Here is a 19,144-nt window from a genome sequence, read left to right as displayed (position 1 = left end):
ATACCCTGGCTAAGGAGGACCTGGAGTTCTCTCATTCGGTGCTGCAGAGTCATCCGCACTCTCCCGCCCGTTTGTGAGCTTTGGTATAATCCCCATGGTCCTGACGGAGTCCCCAGCATTCACTAGGACGTCAGAGAAAATAAGAATTTACTCACCGGTAATTCTATTTCTCGTAGTCCGTAGTGGATGCTGGGCGCCCATCCCAAGTGCGGATTGTCTGCAATACTTGTACATAGTTATTGTTACAAAAAAATCGGGTTGTTTATTGTTGTGAGCCATCTTTTCAGAGGCTCCTACGTTATCATACTGTTAACTGGGTTCAGATCACAAGTTGTACGGTGTGATTGGTGTGGCTGGTATGAGTCTTACCCGGGATTCAAAATCCTTCCTTATTGTGTACGCTCGTCCGGGCACAGTATCCTAACTGAGGCTTGGAGGAGGGTCATAGGGGGAGGAGCCAGTACACACCACCTAGTGGTCAAACTTTTAAATTTTGTGCCCTGTCTCCTGCGGAGCCGCTATTCCCCATGGTCCTGACGGAGTCCCCAGCATCCACTACGGACTACGAGAAATAGAATTACCGGTGAGTAAATTCTTATTTTTGGGAAAATACAGAAAGTATAAATTTTGGGTAGTGCATAAAAAAATAATAATCAGGGATATTGTAATGTTATGAGCACGAACGTTGAAATACTGTACGTTCTCAGCACGCTGGTGCAAAAAACCTCTAATAGTGAATGGATTAAAAAAATGTATGGTGCATTGATGCTTTTTTTATTTGATTTATTTATTTAAATTTACTCCATTTATCTTTTAAAATATACTTTCCTTATGGAAAGTATATTTTAAAAGGGTTAATGGTCCCGTTCTCAGCTGACAGGACACTAGCTCCTAAGGGAACTATTTGCACGCCCCACCACGGCAAGCGTACATTCCCGCCGCACGCCGCCACCCCTAACAGAGCCAGAAGATAGAAGAGTGGTGAGTACTAAGCTGGCGCCCCGGTTAGCGGGTCGCTGGCCATTATGGCGGCATGAGGTTACAGAGACGCACGGCTTCTACTGGGTCTCCAGACTCAGTACACAGTGCGGATGCACCGCTTCTGAGGGAGCGAACGGAGTCTAAGTACACTACGGGTGTACACAGTACCCAGACTGGCATTATAGACTTAAAAGGTGACTGACTCCATTTTAAGCTCTAAAAATTACCTCTGCCAGTGTAAAAAGTGGGATGACCGCGTGCCATTGATGGGGCGGGGCTTCACTATGAGCGGATCCAGCAGCTCACCAACGCCATTTTCCCTCTGCATTGGACACAGATGCTGACTGACAGGGAGGCGCAGCTCCTCCAGAGAGACTCCAGATTACCTCAGCGGTACCAGGGGGTCCTAGCATGGGGGGAGCGTTTACCAGTGTACGATCTGGGTACTTTGTCTGCGTCCCGGCTAATCTTGGCATTAGCGGTAAGGGCGCTGTGAGCTGGCTCCAGGCTATCTCTGTGTCTCTTTTGAAGGGCTCTTTGTGGTTTAGTTGTGCATTTAACCTTTTCGTGTGTGTGTGTGTGCTGTCACTGTCACAGTATGTCAGACAAAGAGTGTTTTTTATGTAAGGTACAGTGTTCCTCTTCTCCAGGGGGTTTACTGCAGTGTACTCAGTGCAGGGTACCCACCCAGGCTAGCGGGCAGAGCCAGCTTGGCTGAATTCCATTAGGGGAATGATTTCCAAATATTTCTTCTAAATTGTCCCGCAATGAGAAAGAGACGCAATACTTAAGACAATCGATAACTGAGTTTATGAATAGAGACTCAGTACCCAAACCAGTGTCTCAGTCCCCTGCCATTTGTCCGCAAAAATGTCCTTTGGCTCATATCCTGCAGTCTGACTCTGTTGATAACAGGTCAGACATGGAGGAAGGGGAGGTGGACTCATAGGTGGGGTAAGCTACTCTGTCACAGGGAATGAGGCTCTCATAGAAGCTATCAGAGACGTTCTGCATATCCCTGATAAGGTAATAGAGGAGACTGAGGAATCTTATTTTAATATAAAAAAGAAGTCCTCAGCCACTTTTCCTGTGTCAAATGAACTAAATACCCTGTTTGAAGAACCGTGGGTTAATACTGATAGGAAATTTCAAATCCCTAAAAGGTTGAGATCATCTTTTCCTTTTCCTCCTGAGGATAGGAAAAAATGGGAAAATCCACCGATAGTGGATGCATTAGTATCCAGGCTCTCACGGAAAATTGTACTGCCTGTCCTGGGTGCAGCTTCCCTGAAAGGCACGGCTGATCGCAGAATTGAGAATACACTCAAATCTTTGTATACAGCTGCTGGTGTGGCCCGGATACCTTCTATAGCATGTGGGTGAATTACTAAGGCCATTGCCAAATGGACCGGTAACCTAATTGGGGGGTTAGGTACCTTGCCTCAGGGGGAGATTATTTTACTCCTGCAACATATACAGGACTCTGCAAATTTTATGGTTGAAGCCATAAAAGAAATAAGCTTACTTAATGCACGCACAACTGCTATGGCAGTGTCAGCACGCAGAGGCTTATGGCTACGCCAGTGGACTGCTGACGCGGACTCTAGGAAAGGCGTGGAAGGCCTACCCTTCACAGGAGAGGCCTTATTTGGAGACGAACTAGACAAATGGATCTCCAAAGCTACTGCGGGTAAGTCAACGTATCTTCCTTCCGCAGCTCCCACAGCCAGGAAGGCCTACTCAGGACTTAATCTACCGTCCCTTTCGGAATGCAAAGTTTAAGGGCAAAACCAGAGGTTCTCCTATAGCCACCAGAAGCGCTAGAGGTAAACCACGAAAACCAGCAACTGCCGGTTCACAGGAGCAGAGCTCCAGCTCTGCTTCATCAAAGCCTTCAGCATGACGGTGGGCCTGGAGTACTGGCAGGTGGGAGCCCGACTAAAATTTTTCAGTTACATCTGGACAACATCATGCCAGGATCCCTGGCTCATAGATCTTATTTCCCAGGGCTACAGACTAGAGTTTCAGGAGCTCCCACCTCACAGATTCTTCAAATCAGGCTTACCAGTTTCACAGGAAGCAAGTGTAACCTTACAGGACGCCACTGAAAAACTGGTACAGACTCGGGTCATTGTTCCAGTTCCACCTCATCTGCAAAACAAGGGATATTATTTCATCTTGTTTGTAGTACCGAAGCTGGACGGTTCGGTAACACCGATTTTGAACCTCAAGTCGTTGAACCCGTACTTACGAGTGTTCAAATTCAAGATGGAGTCTCTGAGAGCGGTGATCTCAGGTCTGGAGGAGGGGGTATTGCTAGTGTCTCTGGATATCAAGGATGCATACCTTTATATTCCGATCTGGCCGCCTCATCATGCTTATCTACGGTTTGCACTGCAGGACTGCCACTACCAGTTCCATGCCCTGCCATTTGGTCTCTCCACAGCACCGAGAGTGTTCACCAAGGTGATGGCAGAGATGATGTTTCTACTCCTCAAACAGGGAGTGAACATAATTCCGTACCTGGATGATCTTCTGATAAAGGCACCGTCCAGGGAGCGGTTGTTGGACAGCATTGCTCTCTCAACCAAACTACTCCTGGATCACGAGTGGATTCTGAACTTGCCAAAATCTCACCTGGAACCGACGCTGAGGCTCTCCTTCCTGTGAATGGTACTGGACACAGAGTCTCAGAGAGTGTTCCTTCCCTTTGGAGAAGGCTATGGAAATCCAGTCTATGGTTCATGCTGTCCTGAAGCCATCCCGGATCTCGGTGTACCCGTGCATTCACCTTCTGGGGAAAATGGTGGTCTCTTTTACGTTGCGCTTCAGTACGGAAGGTTTCATGCGAGACCCTTCCAGCTGGATCTTTTGGACAAATGGTCCGGATCACATCTACACAAGCACCAGAGGATCTGTCTGTCGCCAAGAGCCAGAATCTCCCTTCTGTGGTAGCTACAGACTTCTCACCTCGTCGAGTATTGGAGGTTCGGGATTCAGAATTGGATTCTGCTAACCACAGATGCAAGCCTCAGAGGAAGATGGTCAAGTCGGGAAGTCTTCCTTCCAATCAACATCTTGGAACTCAGGGGCAATCTACAACGCCCTTCTGCAGGCCTCATCTCTACTTCAGAATTAGGCCATCCGGGTCCAGTCGGACAATGTAACGACGGTAACGTACATAAACCGAGAGGGCGGAACGAAAAGCAGAGCAGCAATGTCAGAGGTGTCAAGAATCCTCCTCTGGGCGGAGAAACACGCCGCGTTGTTGTTGGCGGTTTTCATTCTGGGAGTAGACAACTGGGAAGCAGACTTCCTCAGCAGACACGACCTGCACTCGGGGGAGTGGGGCCTCTAGCTGGAGGTGTTCAGGTGGTTGACACGTCGGTGGGGATATCCACAGATCGACATGATGGCCTCTCGACTCATCAAGAAGCTCAAGCGGTATTGTTCCAGGTCGAGAGACCCACAAGCAGTGGCGGTAGATGCTCTGACAACTCCGTGGGTCTACCAGCTGGTGTACGGGTTTCCTCCACTTCCTCTGATCCCAAGATTTCTAAAGAGAATAAAAAGGGAAAAGGTTCAAGCAATCCTCATTGCTCTGGATTGGCCTTGAAAGGCCTGGTACGTGAATCTTCTCGAAATGCTGTTAGAAGATCCGTGGCCTCTACCTCTTTGCGAGGATTTTCTGCAAAAGGGCCAGTTCGTCTATCAAGACTTACCACGGCTACGTTTAACGGCATGGAAGTTGAACGGCTAATTCTAGCCAGGACAGGGATTCCTGACAAGGTCATCCCAACTATGATCCAAGCCAGGAAGGGGGTAACTTCTAAACATTACCACCGTATATGGAAGAAGTATGTCTCTTGGTGTGAGGGTAGACAATATTCCGCGGTGGAATTTCATCTGGGACGTCTCCTGCTTTTTCTGCAGTCGGGAGTGGGTGTGGGCCTACGCCTAGGCTCTATTAAAGTCCAGATTTCGTCTTTGTATATTTTCTTTCAGAAACAATTCGCTTTTCTCCCTGAGGTCCAGACGTTCTTGAAAGGTGTTCTGCACATCCAGCCTCCCTTTGTGCCTCCCACGGCACCTTGGGATCTCAATTTGTTGCTGCAGTTCCTCCAATCGGACTGGTTTGAACCGTTACAGGAGGTTGACATAAAGTACCTTACATGGAAGACCGTCACACTGTTGGCCTTGGCCTCAGCAAGACATGTTTTGGAGTTAGGGGTGTTGTCTCACGAGTCCCTATTTAATTTTCCATGAGGACAGAGCTGAACTCAGAACTTGTCAGCAATTTCTTCCTAAGGTGGTTTTCACTTTTCACACCAACCAACCTATTGTGGTTCCAGCTATGATGGACACCTCTGCTACTTCAATGTCTTTGGATGTTGTGAGGGCTTTGAAGGTGTATGTAAAGAGAACAGCTCGTCACAGAAATTCTGACCCGCTGTTCGTTCTCTATGATCCCAATAAAATTGGATGTCCTGCTTCAAAGCAGTCTATTGCTCGCTGGATCAGGCTCACTATCCAGCATGCTTATTCCACGGCAGGCTGGCCGGTTCCAAATTCTGTACAAACCCACTCTACTAGGTCGGTGGGTTCTTCTTGGGCGGCTGCCCGCGATATCTCGGCTTTACAGCTCTGCCGAGCTGCTACTTTGTCCGGTTTGAACACGTTTGCAAAGTTTTACAAGTTCGATACTTTGGCCTCTGAGGACCTTCAGTTTGGTCAATCAGTTCTGCAGGAACCTCAGCACTCTCCCACCCGGTTTGGGAGCTTTGGTACTTCCCCATGGTACTAAATGGATTCCCAGTATCCTCTAGGACGTAAGAGAAAATAGGATTTTAATTACCTACCAGTTAATCCTTTTCTCGTAGTCCGTAGAGGATATTGGGCGCCTGCCCGGTGCTTCATTCTTCCTGCACTGTTACTTGGTTAAGTATTCTGGTTTGTTCAGCTGTTGCTGTTCATGTTTCAAGTTTGGTTAGCATGGCTTTTCTATTGTTCTGTGTGCTGATTCATAATCTCACCACTTTCCTTATCTATCCTTCTCTCAAAGTGTGTCCGACTCCTTGGGCACAGTTTCCTAGACTGAGTCTGGTAGGAGGTGCATAGAGGGAGGAGCCAGCGCACACTATCAAATTCTTAACGTGCCCAAGGCTCCTAGTGGACCCATCTATACCCCATGGTACTAAATGGTGGATTCCCAGTATCCTCTATGGACTACGAGAAAAGGATTTACCGATAGATAATTAAAATCCTATTTTCTAAAAGGTAAATACATTTTATTGGCTCAGTGTTTTACAGGTTTTTTTTTGTATTGCTTAGCTTAATACTTATGTTCATTTTTTGTTACATTTAACTGTGACGTACCCCTTGAGGTTCACATACCGCAGATGGAGAACTTCGAGCCTAAAGCTTTATTTCACAGACTATTGTGTGGCACGATTTAGTCACTTGCTACTTCAGAACCAATATTTAATTTTCAATAAATGGGTGATTCTCCAAAAAGTTCAAATAAAGTCCCATGCATCACAAGCTTTTACATTAATTTCCTTTTAAACTGGTCTGTTAAGAAATTGTTGCTATATGAAAATTTAATTGGGCAATAGCAATGCCTTACGCTGTAACTTAAGACCCATTAATATCTTGGTATTTTGGAGAGAATGTCATTTGAATTTTGTGAAGCTGTTCTGTGCATCACCAAGAGAATCGCCCAAAAACGTAAAGCTTAGTTCTGCTGTCAGACTTGTGTCTTCTGTGTATAAGCATGTTATGTATTACTAATTGTAGTTGCTGAAGTTAAAATTATAGTTGCCAATATATTAGTTCATTAGTAATGTGTTGTGGTGTATCCAGGTCACATTTATTGTTACAGACGTGTCCTTATACTTCTAGCCTATGTACACCACACTCTGGGGAAGATGTATTACGCCTGGTGAAGTCATGTGATAAGTGCAAGGTGATAACGCACCAGCCAATCAGCTCTTGTCAATTTCATATTGGAGTTGATTGGCTGGTGCGTTATCACCTTGCACTTATCATTTCTTCTGGCTTAATATATCTGCCCCAGAGTGAGCTGACAGATCTCGTACAACTCTAGCAACAGGTGCTTTTTTTTTGTTTTTTTTGTTTGCCGAAAGTGGGTCTTAGCCCCAATGCGATGTCACTAGTACGCACCTGGAGACTGTGCTGATAAATTTGATATGCTAGACTTGTATATCTCTGTGCGACTGAATCTGTACATACAATTGACATGGAAAAAAAGCTGTGGCCGCTGCATTGTAACACTTCATATAAAGATTCAGAGACTCAGTCGTACATAGATATACAAGTGTGGCATATCAAACTAATCACCATTGTCGGCAAAAAAGACACCTAACGTTAGCAAAGTCTCACAGGACCTTGCATGTCAAGAGGGACTGTTTGGTGCAACTGCAGCAAAGATGTATGAGGACACATCTGTACATAAAGTATTTGGGGAAAGTACCATACAATTGTGAATACTTGACAGTTCTTTGCTCACTATGAAAATTTACTCATTTTACATTCTTTTATATCATTGTTTGTATACTTTTTATTTACTTTTACAGTGTTTCTTAAATCTCACAAGTGTTGCATGCATGAGTATTGAGAACTGTTACAATTCTGCTGTCATTGTAGCCTGTGCTTATACTGCCTCTAAGAGGATGAGATAATGTGTTACAACTTTTTTTATATCAGTGTTATATTTGTTTCTCCCTTTCAGTGACGAAGAACTACCATTTCATGACGGAGCTATAGAAAGGGTATGTTTTTTTTAACTTACATTGATTTAAGCTCTGTAATTCATTTGCTCTGCACTTTTTGAAGCTATCTGAAATATCTGGATTTCAGTAGGTGGAACCTACTTATTCTGCCTCTGTTTTCTAAACCATACACCTATAGGTAAATATTTAAAGGGGTGTCCATAGCCACATAATTTCTAATAGCTGTTAATTGTGATTCATATAAACATTGCACACAAAAAAACTAATTATTGAAACTATTTACCCACTTACCAGAGTTTTTTTTGTCTTGATCCTTGAAGTATCCTTTATCCTGTGTATATTGCCATCCAATATTAATGATCCAGGTGGCACAGGTTGATATCTCTTGTGGCCTCAGATTTAGCTACATACAAGGTAATATGCTATATGTAAAAGTGGGTAGGTTAAGTTCTATGAAAATGTGTAGTGCGCATCATACATGTAGATGTACAACATCTAGACAGGTACTGTGAGATTGCTAGCGTAGGGCATTTTTTGGGGGTCTCTTTTTTGCTGGTAATGCGTCGTAGTCGTAACACGATGCAGCTAGGACACACCAGGAGGTTGATTAATTTGATATGCAACACTTGTATATCTGTGTACGACAGAGACTGTATACAGAACACAACAGGACTTGGCATGGGAAAAAAAGCTGCTGCTGCCACTATGTAGCACTTCGTATACAGATTCAGAGACTCAGAGGCACACATAAGTGTCACATATCAAATTAATCAGCACAGTGTCTTGTGCATCCTAATCACATAGTGTTGCCACAAAGTTGTATTTTCAGCGGAAAAAGACGCCCAACGCTAGCATAATTACATGGGACATGGTGCCTGCTCCCGCCAGGCATCTTGCATTGTTTGGCATATTGAGGCTAGATGTCTAAGGATACATCTGTAAGTTTGTAGGCAGTTGCGGGGGACAGTTAATTCTTGTTCATATATAGACCAAATGTCTTGCTGTTTGTTGCAATTATGTATGGCAGTATGTAGTCCATTTTGAAATAAAATTTAAAAAAAATGGAACATTGGTCATTATGACTACATTGTAAATGTGAGTTTTTGGGTTAGGCTGTTATGTTTTATGTAGCCCTGAAATTACCACATGCAACGGCAGATGTCCATTGCAAGGAAGTTATTGTTTAAAATTTACCTTTAAAAACAATTAAACTTAAAAAAAATTAGGTCTGTTAATATATAAAAGTTCCCAAAACATTGACAAAGGTTGTTTGCACAGTTGATGCATTTTCATTTGTTGTTGAAGCTACTAAAAGCAGGTGATTGATTTCTCTGCCATTTTATCCAAAAAAAGACCCCCAAGTTGCTTCTGATTATTGTAATGAGTTTAGATTCTAAAATGTTTTCATATTATTGGACTTGTAGTGATCTTCTTAAAGAAGTTTTATATATATATATATATATATATATATATATATATTTATTATGGCAACCTGATTATAATATGTGATTCCTCTGTCAGCAAGGCTTGTGGGACACTTGATCATGGGATTGCAGGCTGTGATGCAGTTTGGCACCTAACAGCTGTAACTTTAAATGTAAGCTCCTACCCTCTGCACCGCCAAAATGCCAGTTTCTTTTTAGGTGTCTTGGAGTGAGGGCATGTTTTTGTCCTCATTCAATATTGAAGCTGTTGGCAACTATGATCTCCACCTTCGAAACCATTCAGTACACCAGGACCCATTCACAAGAGTTCCAGTGAGACGGGATCAATTTCTGGTGCTGTCAAGCAGCACTAGTCAGTCTCTACAGTGGTGTCTGGTTTCCGATCATCTCCTCCAGGGTCGATCCTTCGTCACCCCAGATTGGGTCATTGTGACCACAGATGTGAGTCTTCTCGGTTGGCGCACCGTAACATTACATCTGTGGCTCCAAGGCCTTTGGTCACCATCTGGGACATCCCTACCCATCAATGTATCCTCACTTAAAGCCATCTAGCTAGCTCTTTTGGAAGCTTTTGCTGGGCAGTTCACATTCAGTCGGACAATGCCATGGCGGTAGCATGTATAAATCATCAAGGAGGCACGAAGAGCGCAACTGCAATGGTGGAGACAGCTTGCATATTATCCTGGGCAGAGAACTTTGTTCCAACATTATCGGCCTGGCAATTAAAAGCTAAAGGTTGTCCGCACTATGCTTCGAGCCTGGAAAACTGTTTATCTCACAATTATCACAGAGTGTGGAAAAATCTAAGTTTTTGTGGTGTGAACGAATACATGTTTGTAAATACAGGTTTCGGCTCTCATATTTGTTTACTTTCCTTTCAGAGCGATTTGGATAAGGGTTTAAAACTTAAGGCCTAAATTAGCCTCGATCACTGTGCTGTAAATTTGCAGAGGTCTGCGATCAGATAGTCGCCGCCCAGGGAGAGTGAAAACCCGCCCCATGCAAGTGTGCGATTGCATGTGTACGCCGTGCGAAAACTTCGCCAGGCAGCGGACAGCTGCAACTCCGATTGCAGCTCACTCACTATTGAATGATTTTTCCATACTGGGCAGTCTGTGCGTAACCCAGGACTTAATCCTAGAGTGCGATACAAACAGGCTGATCGGGACCGAAGCGGACGTCACATACCCTCCTAGAAAACGCTTGGGAATGCCTGCTTTTTTTCTGACACTCCCAGAAAACGGCCAGTTACCACCCACAAACGTCATCTTCCTGTCAATCACCTTGCGATCTACATTTTCGCACCATCCTGTCATTGTTTGGTGTCGCACCTGTGCATTGTGGTGCATGTGCAGTCATTCGATAATCAGACGCTGTGCGATTTCGCACAACAGCGATCAGATCAGAAAGTCATTGAAAGTCTAAATTTTGGCCCTGTCAATTTGTTTCCAATGGTGTTTGGCCATCCTTCTAGGAGTCCGAACCTTCTTGCAGGGTGTGACGCAAATTCAGACACTTTTCATCTTCCAGTAGCGCCGTGGAACCTTTAATCTGTTTTTAACGGCTCTTAAAAAGACTCCCTTTGAGATTATAGCGTCAACAGATGTTCATATCGTTACTTGGAAGCTGGTCTTCCTAATGACACTTGCCTCACCTTGCCATGTTTCTGAGTTAGGAGCTTTGTCTTGCAAACTGCCTTTTCTCGTCTTCCATGATGATAGAACGGTTCTCTATATGGCTCCTACGTTCCAACCAAAATTTCTTTCAGCTTTTCACTTAAACCAGGATATTATCGCCACTTCCTGGGACCGGGATGATCTGGATCTTCTGTATGTAATTCGAGCTCTGCGAATTACATAACTTCTGCAATTTTGTACTGGTACTTTTATGATGCACATAAACGTGGTTGGCCAGCTTAAAAGCAGACAATTGCACGTTGGATCTGCTTGGTCATCACTCAAGCCTATTCTAGTGCAGGGCAGCCGGCACTAGACCAGGTGCTAGCGCATTCCACTAGGGTGATGGTGACCTCCTGGGTGGTCCGACACTGAGCTACCTGGTCTCCTGTCCACATGTTTACTCATTTTTATTGTTTTTCATGTTTTTGCTTCAGGTGATGCCCAGTTTCGCCGTACAGTTCTCCGGTCAGCCAGCCTGAGTGTTCCCTCCCCTAGAGGCGGCTGTTGAACGTCCCATGGTCCAGTGTCCCACAAGCCTTGCTGACAGAGTAAATACGTTTTTTAGTCACTTCCCATTGAATCCTTTTATCTGAAGCAGGCTGTGGGACCCTGCGTTCCCTCCCTCAAGCTCAGTTATGCGAGGTTCTTTTTACCACTTAAGTGACTTTTTTTTTTAAACCACTCAAATTGGCGGTTTTTTTTTTAAAGAGTAATTTAGGTGTAGAACGTGTGTTTAAGCTTATCCAAAATGATTTTAGTTAAAAAAAAAAGAATTTAAAAAAAATATATATATTTATTAAAAAAAAAAAAAATTCCTTCAAACCTCAGTCTGCACCATCGGAAACATTGCAACCATTGCGACATTCAGTTTGATGGCCTGGACAGCCACCAGGTACACAGGAAGGGGGGGTTGCGGGGGGTTACTTTACATTTCCCCAGCAGATGCTGTTGTCTGCAGCCGCTGGGTGGGGTCTTCCTGTGCTGACTGATCAGCAATGATCGCATGCACGCCAAACACTGGAGGAGGGTTCGCGAAGGCTCTTCCCTGTAGCCGCACACACTGTCTATCTGACTGGTCGCATCCTGTGCGACCAGGTCAGATAAAGCACTTGCTGGTGTGGTCGCATCTGATGTGAACATGACAGGCAAGTGGTTAAAGAAGTACTGGCATTATGGGGTTCCAGGCAGGAGGAGCTTACATTTAAAGTTACTGTACAGTTGTTAGGTGCCAAACTCCATCCCAGCCTGCAATCCCGTGGTCCAGTGTCCCACAGACTATGATGTGCAGTGTAAACTTCAATTTGGCATCCCACATCTTTTTATGCATCTTTAATGTGGGCGGAGGCATATTAATATGTACTGCTCTCAGGCTAAGCTTTTTTTAGTTGGTGTTTTATGTGAATGAACCCATTTTAGCAACCTAAGTTTTTATACCGCATCAGAATTCAAAATGTTTACAGTGTATCCCTACTTCGGTCTAATGTTTTGTAGCGCAGGAAGTCCTCGTATATTTTCTGTTCATGAATTTTTCTGTTTGCACATTTAGCAATATTACAGTAGTCATTCTGCTTGTGAGGTTTAGATTGCTTTTCTCGTGTTAGAACAATTGCATACAAAGTGAATTCTGTTTTGAGTGTAATACCCTAAGTACAATCTAACTAGGTTACTCACCTGGACTGTTTATGCTGCTGCCGATCCCGTCTTTTATTTAGGAAGGCAGAGAGTTGCCCAAGCCTGTCTGAAAAGGTAGAATCTGCCAGTGGTAGTGAGCAAAGCAGCAACGAGTTTGCATAAGATGCTGAAAAACACGCAAGATAGGCTCAATGCAATTAAGTAACCTTTAGGACCAGGTTGTACAGTGGATTATTCCATCTAAAACTGAATGTTTTTGACAATAATAAAGATAACTTGCACCTCTACTTAATAACGTATTATGATGTCTAATATTTTGTTTTTTGTTTTTTTTTCCAGCAAAAGCTGCTAGAAATTGAGAGAACTTCAAAATGGCTGAAAATGTTGAAGAGCTGGGAGAAGTACAAAAACACAGAGAAGGTGATGCACAGTAATATATACACTATTCAGACATTTCGGAATCTTGGTTCAATTCAGCACGATATCAATAGGGCTGGGAAAGCTATTCAATTGAACACGCTGTTATGCCTGACCAGAGGATTTCTTCTCGCAACCCTCCTGGGGTGCAAACAGAACTCTGATTAAACTTGTGCCGCAGTGCTGTTTTCTGCCTTTAGCGCGGCGCAAACAGCACCGCTGCAGGCACTGAAGTCGGAGAATGCCTATTCTCACGACTAAACACCCGCTTTAAGGCACGAGAACCGACATTCTCCAACAGCGCGGTCAATTGAATAGCTCCTGGACCTCCTTCCCTGCGCTATTCTTAACAATTAATTAATTCATTAATTAGCGCTTAATTTAATTGACTTTTTAATAAATGCGCTAACTTTTCAGGATGTAAAAAAATTTTTATGCTATCTTTTTTTCTGTAACTAAAATACCGCCTATTTTTGCCAGATAATTAAATCTCTTAAAGGTTGCGATCATCTTCCAATCCTGGTTCTCCCCACATCTTCCATATGTGTCATATTGATTTAGAACAATGTAGAAACTAGGCAAACCTCACCTTCCATTACTTTCAACCTTTAAATATGCACTATGGAATTCATGTTCTTTTTATCTTCATTTATTAAGTTATATTCATAGCCACACATTATTCAGCACATCACAGAGAATATTTAGTGTGTCACATCAGTCTGTACCTCAGTGGACCTTATAATTGATGTTCCCTACCACATGTACACTTATAGGGGTATATGCAATTGCGGTCGAATTCCGGCTGGAATTCGACCGTTTTTAAATTCGACACAATTCGACAGTCAGACATCCTCCCGCCGGGACCCGAATTCAATAAAAAACGGATTCGACAGTCCCGCTGTCGAAAAACGGACCAATTGACGATAGTGTGCGTCCTGGATTTGACTTCATGGACGGCACAAAAGTGTGTAAAAAATCCTGAAAAAAAATGCGTGGGGTCCCCCCCTCCTAAGCATAACCAGCCTCGGGCTCTTTGAGCCGGTCCTGGTTGTAAAAATACGGGGGGGGGGGGGGGAAATGACAGGGGATCCCCCGTATTTTCACAACCCGCATGAAAAACATGCTCTGATCTCTCCATATTATTTTAGTCAGTAAAAAATAATAATATTCTTTAAAAAAATATATAAATAATACTTGTGGCTCCTAATAGACAAACCAAGTACATAATCCCTTCTAATATAAATAGATATGCTATTAGCAATAAAAAAAAAACACAAAAAAAAGCATGTTTTTAAAAAAATTTATTAGATCCCGCCAGCAAAATAAGGCGGACTGAAATTGACGAAATGACTGTCGAAAAGCACTGTTGTCGAATCGACATTCTTCAATTGAATATACTTTTGTCGAAAAGCCGCATTTTTACCATTGCAGACGTGTCAAATTTCACTACTGTCGAATTGCAAAAAGTCGAATTTGAAACGGATTTTTTTTTTTTGTCAAAGTACTGTATTGCATTGTCGAATCATTTTTTTGTGTCGAAAATGCCCCGTTTTTCGACATTTGCGGCAATTCGACCGCAATTGCATATACCCCATAGAGTGTTCCCTCTAGACTGTTGTATCAGGGTGCCATGCCCATTCTCAAAAAATAGAAATGTGCCATGAATTGCCTTATGATAATCCTCACAGCCTGGGTGGGGCGGGGGCGTTGGGGGGGATGGGTGGCGTAATGGGTATGTAGTCTGACATGGAAGTCACACTTGATACACTATATGCGTTTTTCGGCTGCAGTGTTCTCCCCTGATAACAGTACATTCGGCGGCTCATGGGTTATCCTTAGCAACTTTTTTACCACTTGGGAGTACTCTTCCTGAGAGAAGTTTTCTGCGGTCTGGAATTCCACTGGCCCGTGACCGTCTCTAGAGGAGTGGTAAGTGCTGAGGCATCTAGCACTGTGACTGTACCTGAGATCATAATCAAATGCACGGGGAAAGCACCACAGGATGTACTGTGTGAAATTTTCATGCTGACAGGATCTAGTGTTGCATTGTCCCTATGTGGGAATTATATTTGTATATTTTTTATTATTCACTTTACTTTGGTGATCTTTTTTTTTTTTTTTCTCGTCCTCATTGCTGGAGGTCTGATTGGCATTCCAGGAGTATGTGGGGTGGTCTGATGGCATGGAAGGGCCCTGTGAGGTGTTCTAAGGATATGTGGGCGTTTGAGTAGATAACAGTTTAATATTACATGTAGTACTGTACACAGTGCCCACAATTCATAATATGTCATATAGCTGTAGCTACACCTGACATCCAGTTGCCCTTAAAGAAAATGTGTCCTCAACAGGGATCTTCTTCCTGCCTAAAAACAAATTGTTGAACTAAAACTACTCTTACACACTAGGGTTAATTGTTTGGCAGAATCCACTTAAGCTACCAGTAGGTGTTAGGATTTTGAGCGGAAACCAGAGTTCTTGGAGCAAATAAACACAAACACATGGAGTATCTACAAACTCCACACATACAGGATTCCGGTTAGAATTGAACCCATATAACCACAATGCTGGAGGCAGCAAAGCATTTAACTTTCATCCATGACCTTTTCCTCTCCAACATCTTTAACCTTCTGGCAATATCAGAAACAAGACTTAGAAACAACAGGCACCAAGTACTGACCAATAACTGCCTCTAGTTTCTGGAAGTATTGCTGCTTACAAACTACACAAATTAGACAAAACAGGAAACTGCTCAGGAATGGGTAATGATAAATCAAATTTGGTTTTACTGGTTTCAAAATTTCTTACAACTCAACCCTTTCCGCAATATGTAGGAACTTCATCTTTCAACCAAGCATAGCTTGATGACCTTAGATGTATGCTTTCAAATTCCCCAACCAACATTTTATTCTGGGATGCATTCATTGGGCCCAGCATCCCGCGGTCGGGATTCTGACTGCCAGGATGATGGACGCCGGTATACAGATACCAACCCTTTTATTCTACCTAGGCTACTCCATCCGATTATCACCCTTCGATACAGCCCACACAAAAAAATTCATATATTTTAATTTTGCACTCAAACTGCCTCCTGACCAACAAAGCTGTATGACTCTGACCACCTAACAATTATTTTTACCATTGCAGTCTGGTTGGAGTGTCTATTTGCTTTGTGTACCAATTTAGTCTCGTTGAATTAGAGACTTTATTCCATAGACTGATCCAGTTTGTCTCCGTTACTCCAGGCCGCAAGGCGGCTCTCCACACTACTATGCATTCTACTTTCCACCTATATTACTATCAACGTGCATGAGGAGCAGCATCGTCAAGCCGCCTAGCTTTAACCAACACTCCTAATACAGAAGCCAGCTCTGGGGTACCTGGCCCCGGGCAACAAAACACTAGAGGTTACTTGTATTTAAAATGTTCTTTGCATTTACAATAAAAAGTTTTTTCTTTTTATTGGTTGTTGTATTGTTTTGCTTGGTTAGTCACATACATTGATGCGGTGCAACTGTGCAATGTTATGCAATATTCTCACTGTTTCAATGCACTGTTGCTTACGGAGGTCTGGTGGGATATAAAGAATTATATTGTTCCAGATATAATTTGTTCCTGTGTTTATAATCCCCTAATATCATGGTATAGTCTCTTAAACAGAAGTGGTTACTGGTTTCTGCACTGTAGAGAATATGCTGTAAAAGGTGTCTGGGCTACATCTATGTCAGATGCTTCATTTGATTGGAAAGGTTTAGTTCATTACAAAGAAAAAGCATGAAAAACAGATCTTGGGTATTTGTATTGTCCTGGTCCCAACCAAATTATGGAGATATCCAAAAGAAAAGACCCTAAATCCAGGACCATAGGGGGGGTTTAAAAGCTCCATTCATTCATGCATCTACCGCATCTGGGAAAAACATTAATTCTAAAAACATGCTACGTACTGTAAATAGTAAGAACTTGAAAATGTATATATTTTAGCCACCGATTCTTTCACATTTAGACGGACAGTTAGTTTATTGACGGCATCTGCACTGTCCAAGTTCTCCAGGGGGACCAGTCTTGCTACCCAGGCAATTTCATATATCAATCCCAGAGTACATATTAGATTAGAACTTTCAGTGATTCTCGTGAATTGGTGATACCGTAAAATGTTTTAATAAAATATGGGTGAGGGAGTATTTAGCAAAATTTAAATTACCAAAGAGAAAAAAAATGTGTGGGGGTAAAAGCAAATTTGTTTTTGCACTGGTGAAATGCTTTCAGATTGCCATATGCACATATCTGTTCTCTGCTTCAAATGCTGTGCTTTCCTAGGCTTCTGTGTCCTGCAAAAGTGCAAATAAGGAAGAGATTACATTTCCCACAATGAAGTATAATATTCCTAATGGTGGTCTGGCAGTGTTTCCGTCAACCTGATATACCTGTCTAAGGACTGTTTATATTCATCGGAGCGGCAGGGGCTTATTAACAGAGGTGAAGGCCCATGTCCATCCTCCTCTATCTGGGACCCCTCCTCTGTAGTCATCGCAATAGAGTCTGAGCACTAGAGGGGCAATGGTGGTGTGGCCATTTTCCAGAGATTTCCTTACTGCGCATGGCAAATCTCTGGAAAAATGGTTGCCATGCCCTTTACCTGAGATTTGTAGAGAGATGCTGCCATCGGTGAGGGTCTCCGGGAAGGTGAGTATTTTTAAAAAGTGGGTGCAGTATGGGCCCTCCTGCGGCCTAGGTGTCTGTGTGCGGGATTGGTAAGAGATCCTGCCGCCCGGGATGCCGAATGTCAGGATCTCGACATTGCCATCTTGAGTGGCGGAATGCCGGCATGGGGGAGAACGCATTGAAGCCCCTTGCGGACTCATTGGCAAACTACGCTCGCCACAGGTTCTGTTCTCCCTCTATGGGTGTCGTGGACACCCATAGAGGGGGAATCACCTACTTCGCCAGTATACCGGTGGTGGTATGTTGGCCCTGTCAGGATCCCAGCGTCGGTATTGTGACAGCCGGGATCCCGACTATCGGTATGCTGACTGCATACCCCCACTGCACCCATTATAGATACGCCACCGCCTAGCGGTCTATCTCTTAGTGGCAATAAATTTTTCAAATAGGTTTAATAAGATCCTAGAGTAGACATATCAAAATAAATCCTACACTTGGTAGGAATGCAATATATGTGCACACATTAATTGAAGAGTTTGCTTTCTGTTTGACCCTTATCAAACTTTTTATGTAAAATATACAATTATTCTGAATAACATTGTATCTGGCAAAGTATGTGTTACCATACAAAACCATGAGCAGTTAAGTGGTCACCGGGGATGATATGTCAACGTTCTAACATGTTGACCTTTCATCATTGTCTGTATGATAAATGTTGACATGGTCAATGTCGACATATCATACTGCATCCATTATATACGTATGTACAGTATATTTTAAGGATTAACGCTGGTAGATGGTGCATGTTGAGCTTTTTTCACATTTGTTTAAATGTATCAAAAAATTGTTTTTCCTACAACATAATCTGTTAAGGCAGTGGTTTCCAAACTGTGTTCCTAGGCCCCCTGGTGTGCCGCGAGTCTCTTGCAGGGGTGTCTCAGGTTGGTTGTCCAGGACCAAATCTAGTTATTTATCATTAAAGTGATAGACTCAAGCACCACATAACTAAACCTAAGCTTGACTGGTAGGCACAATCTATTTAGGGTAGTATTTTATTTTACAGATTTATCAATAAAAAGCTTTTATCCTAGAAGGTGCCGTGAAATAAAATTCTAATATTCTAGGGCGACATGAGTCTAGAAAGTTTTGGAACTGCTCTATTAAGGTTTAAGTTCTGTGATGTGATGTAATCCCAAAGTAAAGGTTTACCAGTTGTGTTCTCCAGGCAAAGGAATAGGAGCCAGGAGAATTCTGAAGACGTATTTTGCTTCCATTAAGTAAATTTAGGTGTACACATCTCCTTAAGCTTGTTAGAAGCAATGGCTGCTCAAACATGTGTTATTGATTACTTTTATGCACTTAATTATTTTTTGCCAAAGAAACATAAATATTTCTAGTGGTTCCCTACAGATATGTATCTTATGTCCGTGTTTGTGGAAGCTCTGTTTGAATTAAACACTTCATATGAATTCCTTGTGTTGCTAAAGTGGATATAGCATTTGTGGTCATGACATTTTAAGAGCTCATAGATTTCTGAAATTGGCTAGTCCAAATGTTATGCTGCATATATCCTCTTTCA

The 19,144-nt window shown here is 43.0% G+C and overlaps 1 protein-coding gene across 3 annotated transcripts in view; it reads left to right on the top strand.

Moving 5' to 3' along the window:
* USP6NL (USP6 N-terminal like) overlaps positions 1-19,144 on the top strand; it is a 427,089-nt gene that overhangs the window by 289,410 nt on the left and 118,535 nt on the right. For all 3 annotated transcript variants that reach the window (XM_063926864.1, XM_063926863.1, XM_063926865.1), the window contains exons 4-5: positions 7,733-7,772; positions 12,829-12,909. In XM_063926864.1, coding sequence (XP_063782934.1) covers positions 7,733-7,772; positions 12,829-12,909 — 121 coding nt within the window. The remainder of the gene's footprint in view (positions 1-7,732; positions 7,773-12,828; positions 12,910-19,144) is intronic.

Source organism: Pseudophryne corroboree, chromosome 6 (assembly GCF_028390025.1).
Source record: "Pseudophryne corroboree isolate aPseCor3 chromosome 6, aPseCor3.hap2, whole genome shotgun sequence".
In the NCBI taxonomy this organism is placed as follows: Eukaryota; Metazoa; Chordata; class Amphibia; order Anura; family Myobatrachidae; genus Pseudophryne; species Pseudophryne corroboree.
Note: the sequence above shows the minus strand (reverse complement) of the source record. Positions and strands in the feature narration are given on the sequence as shown.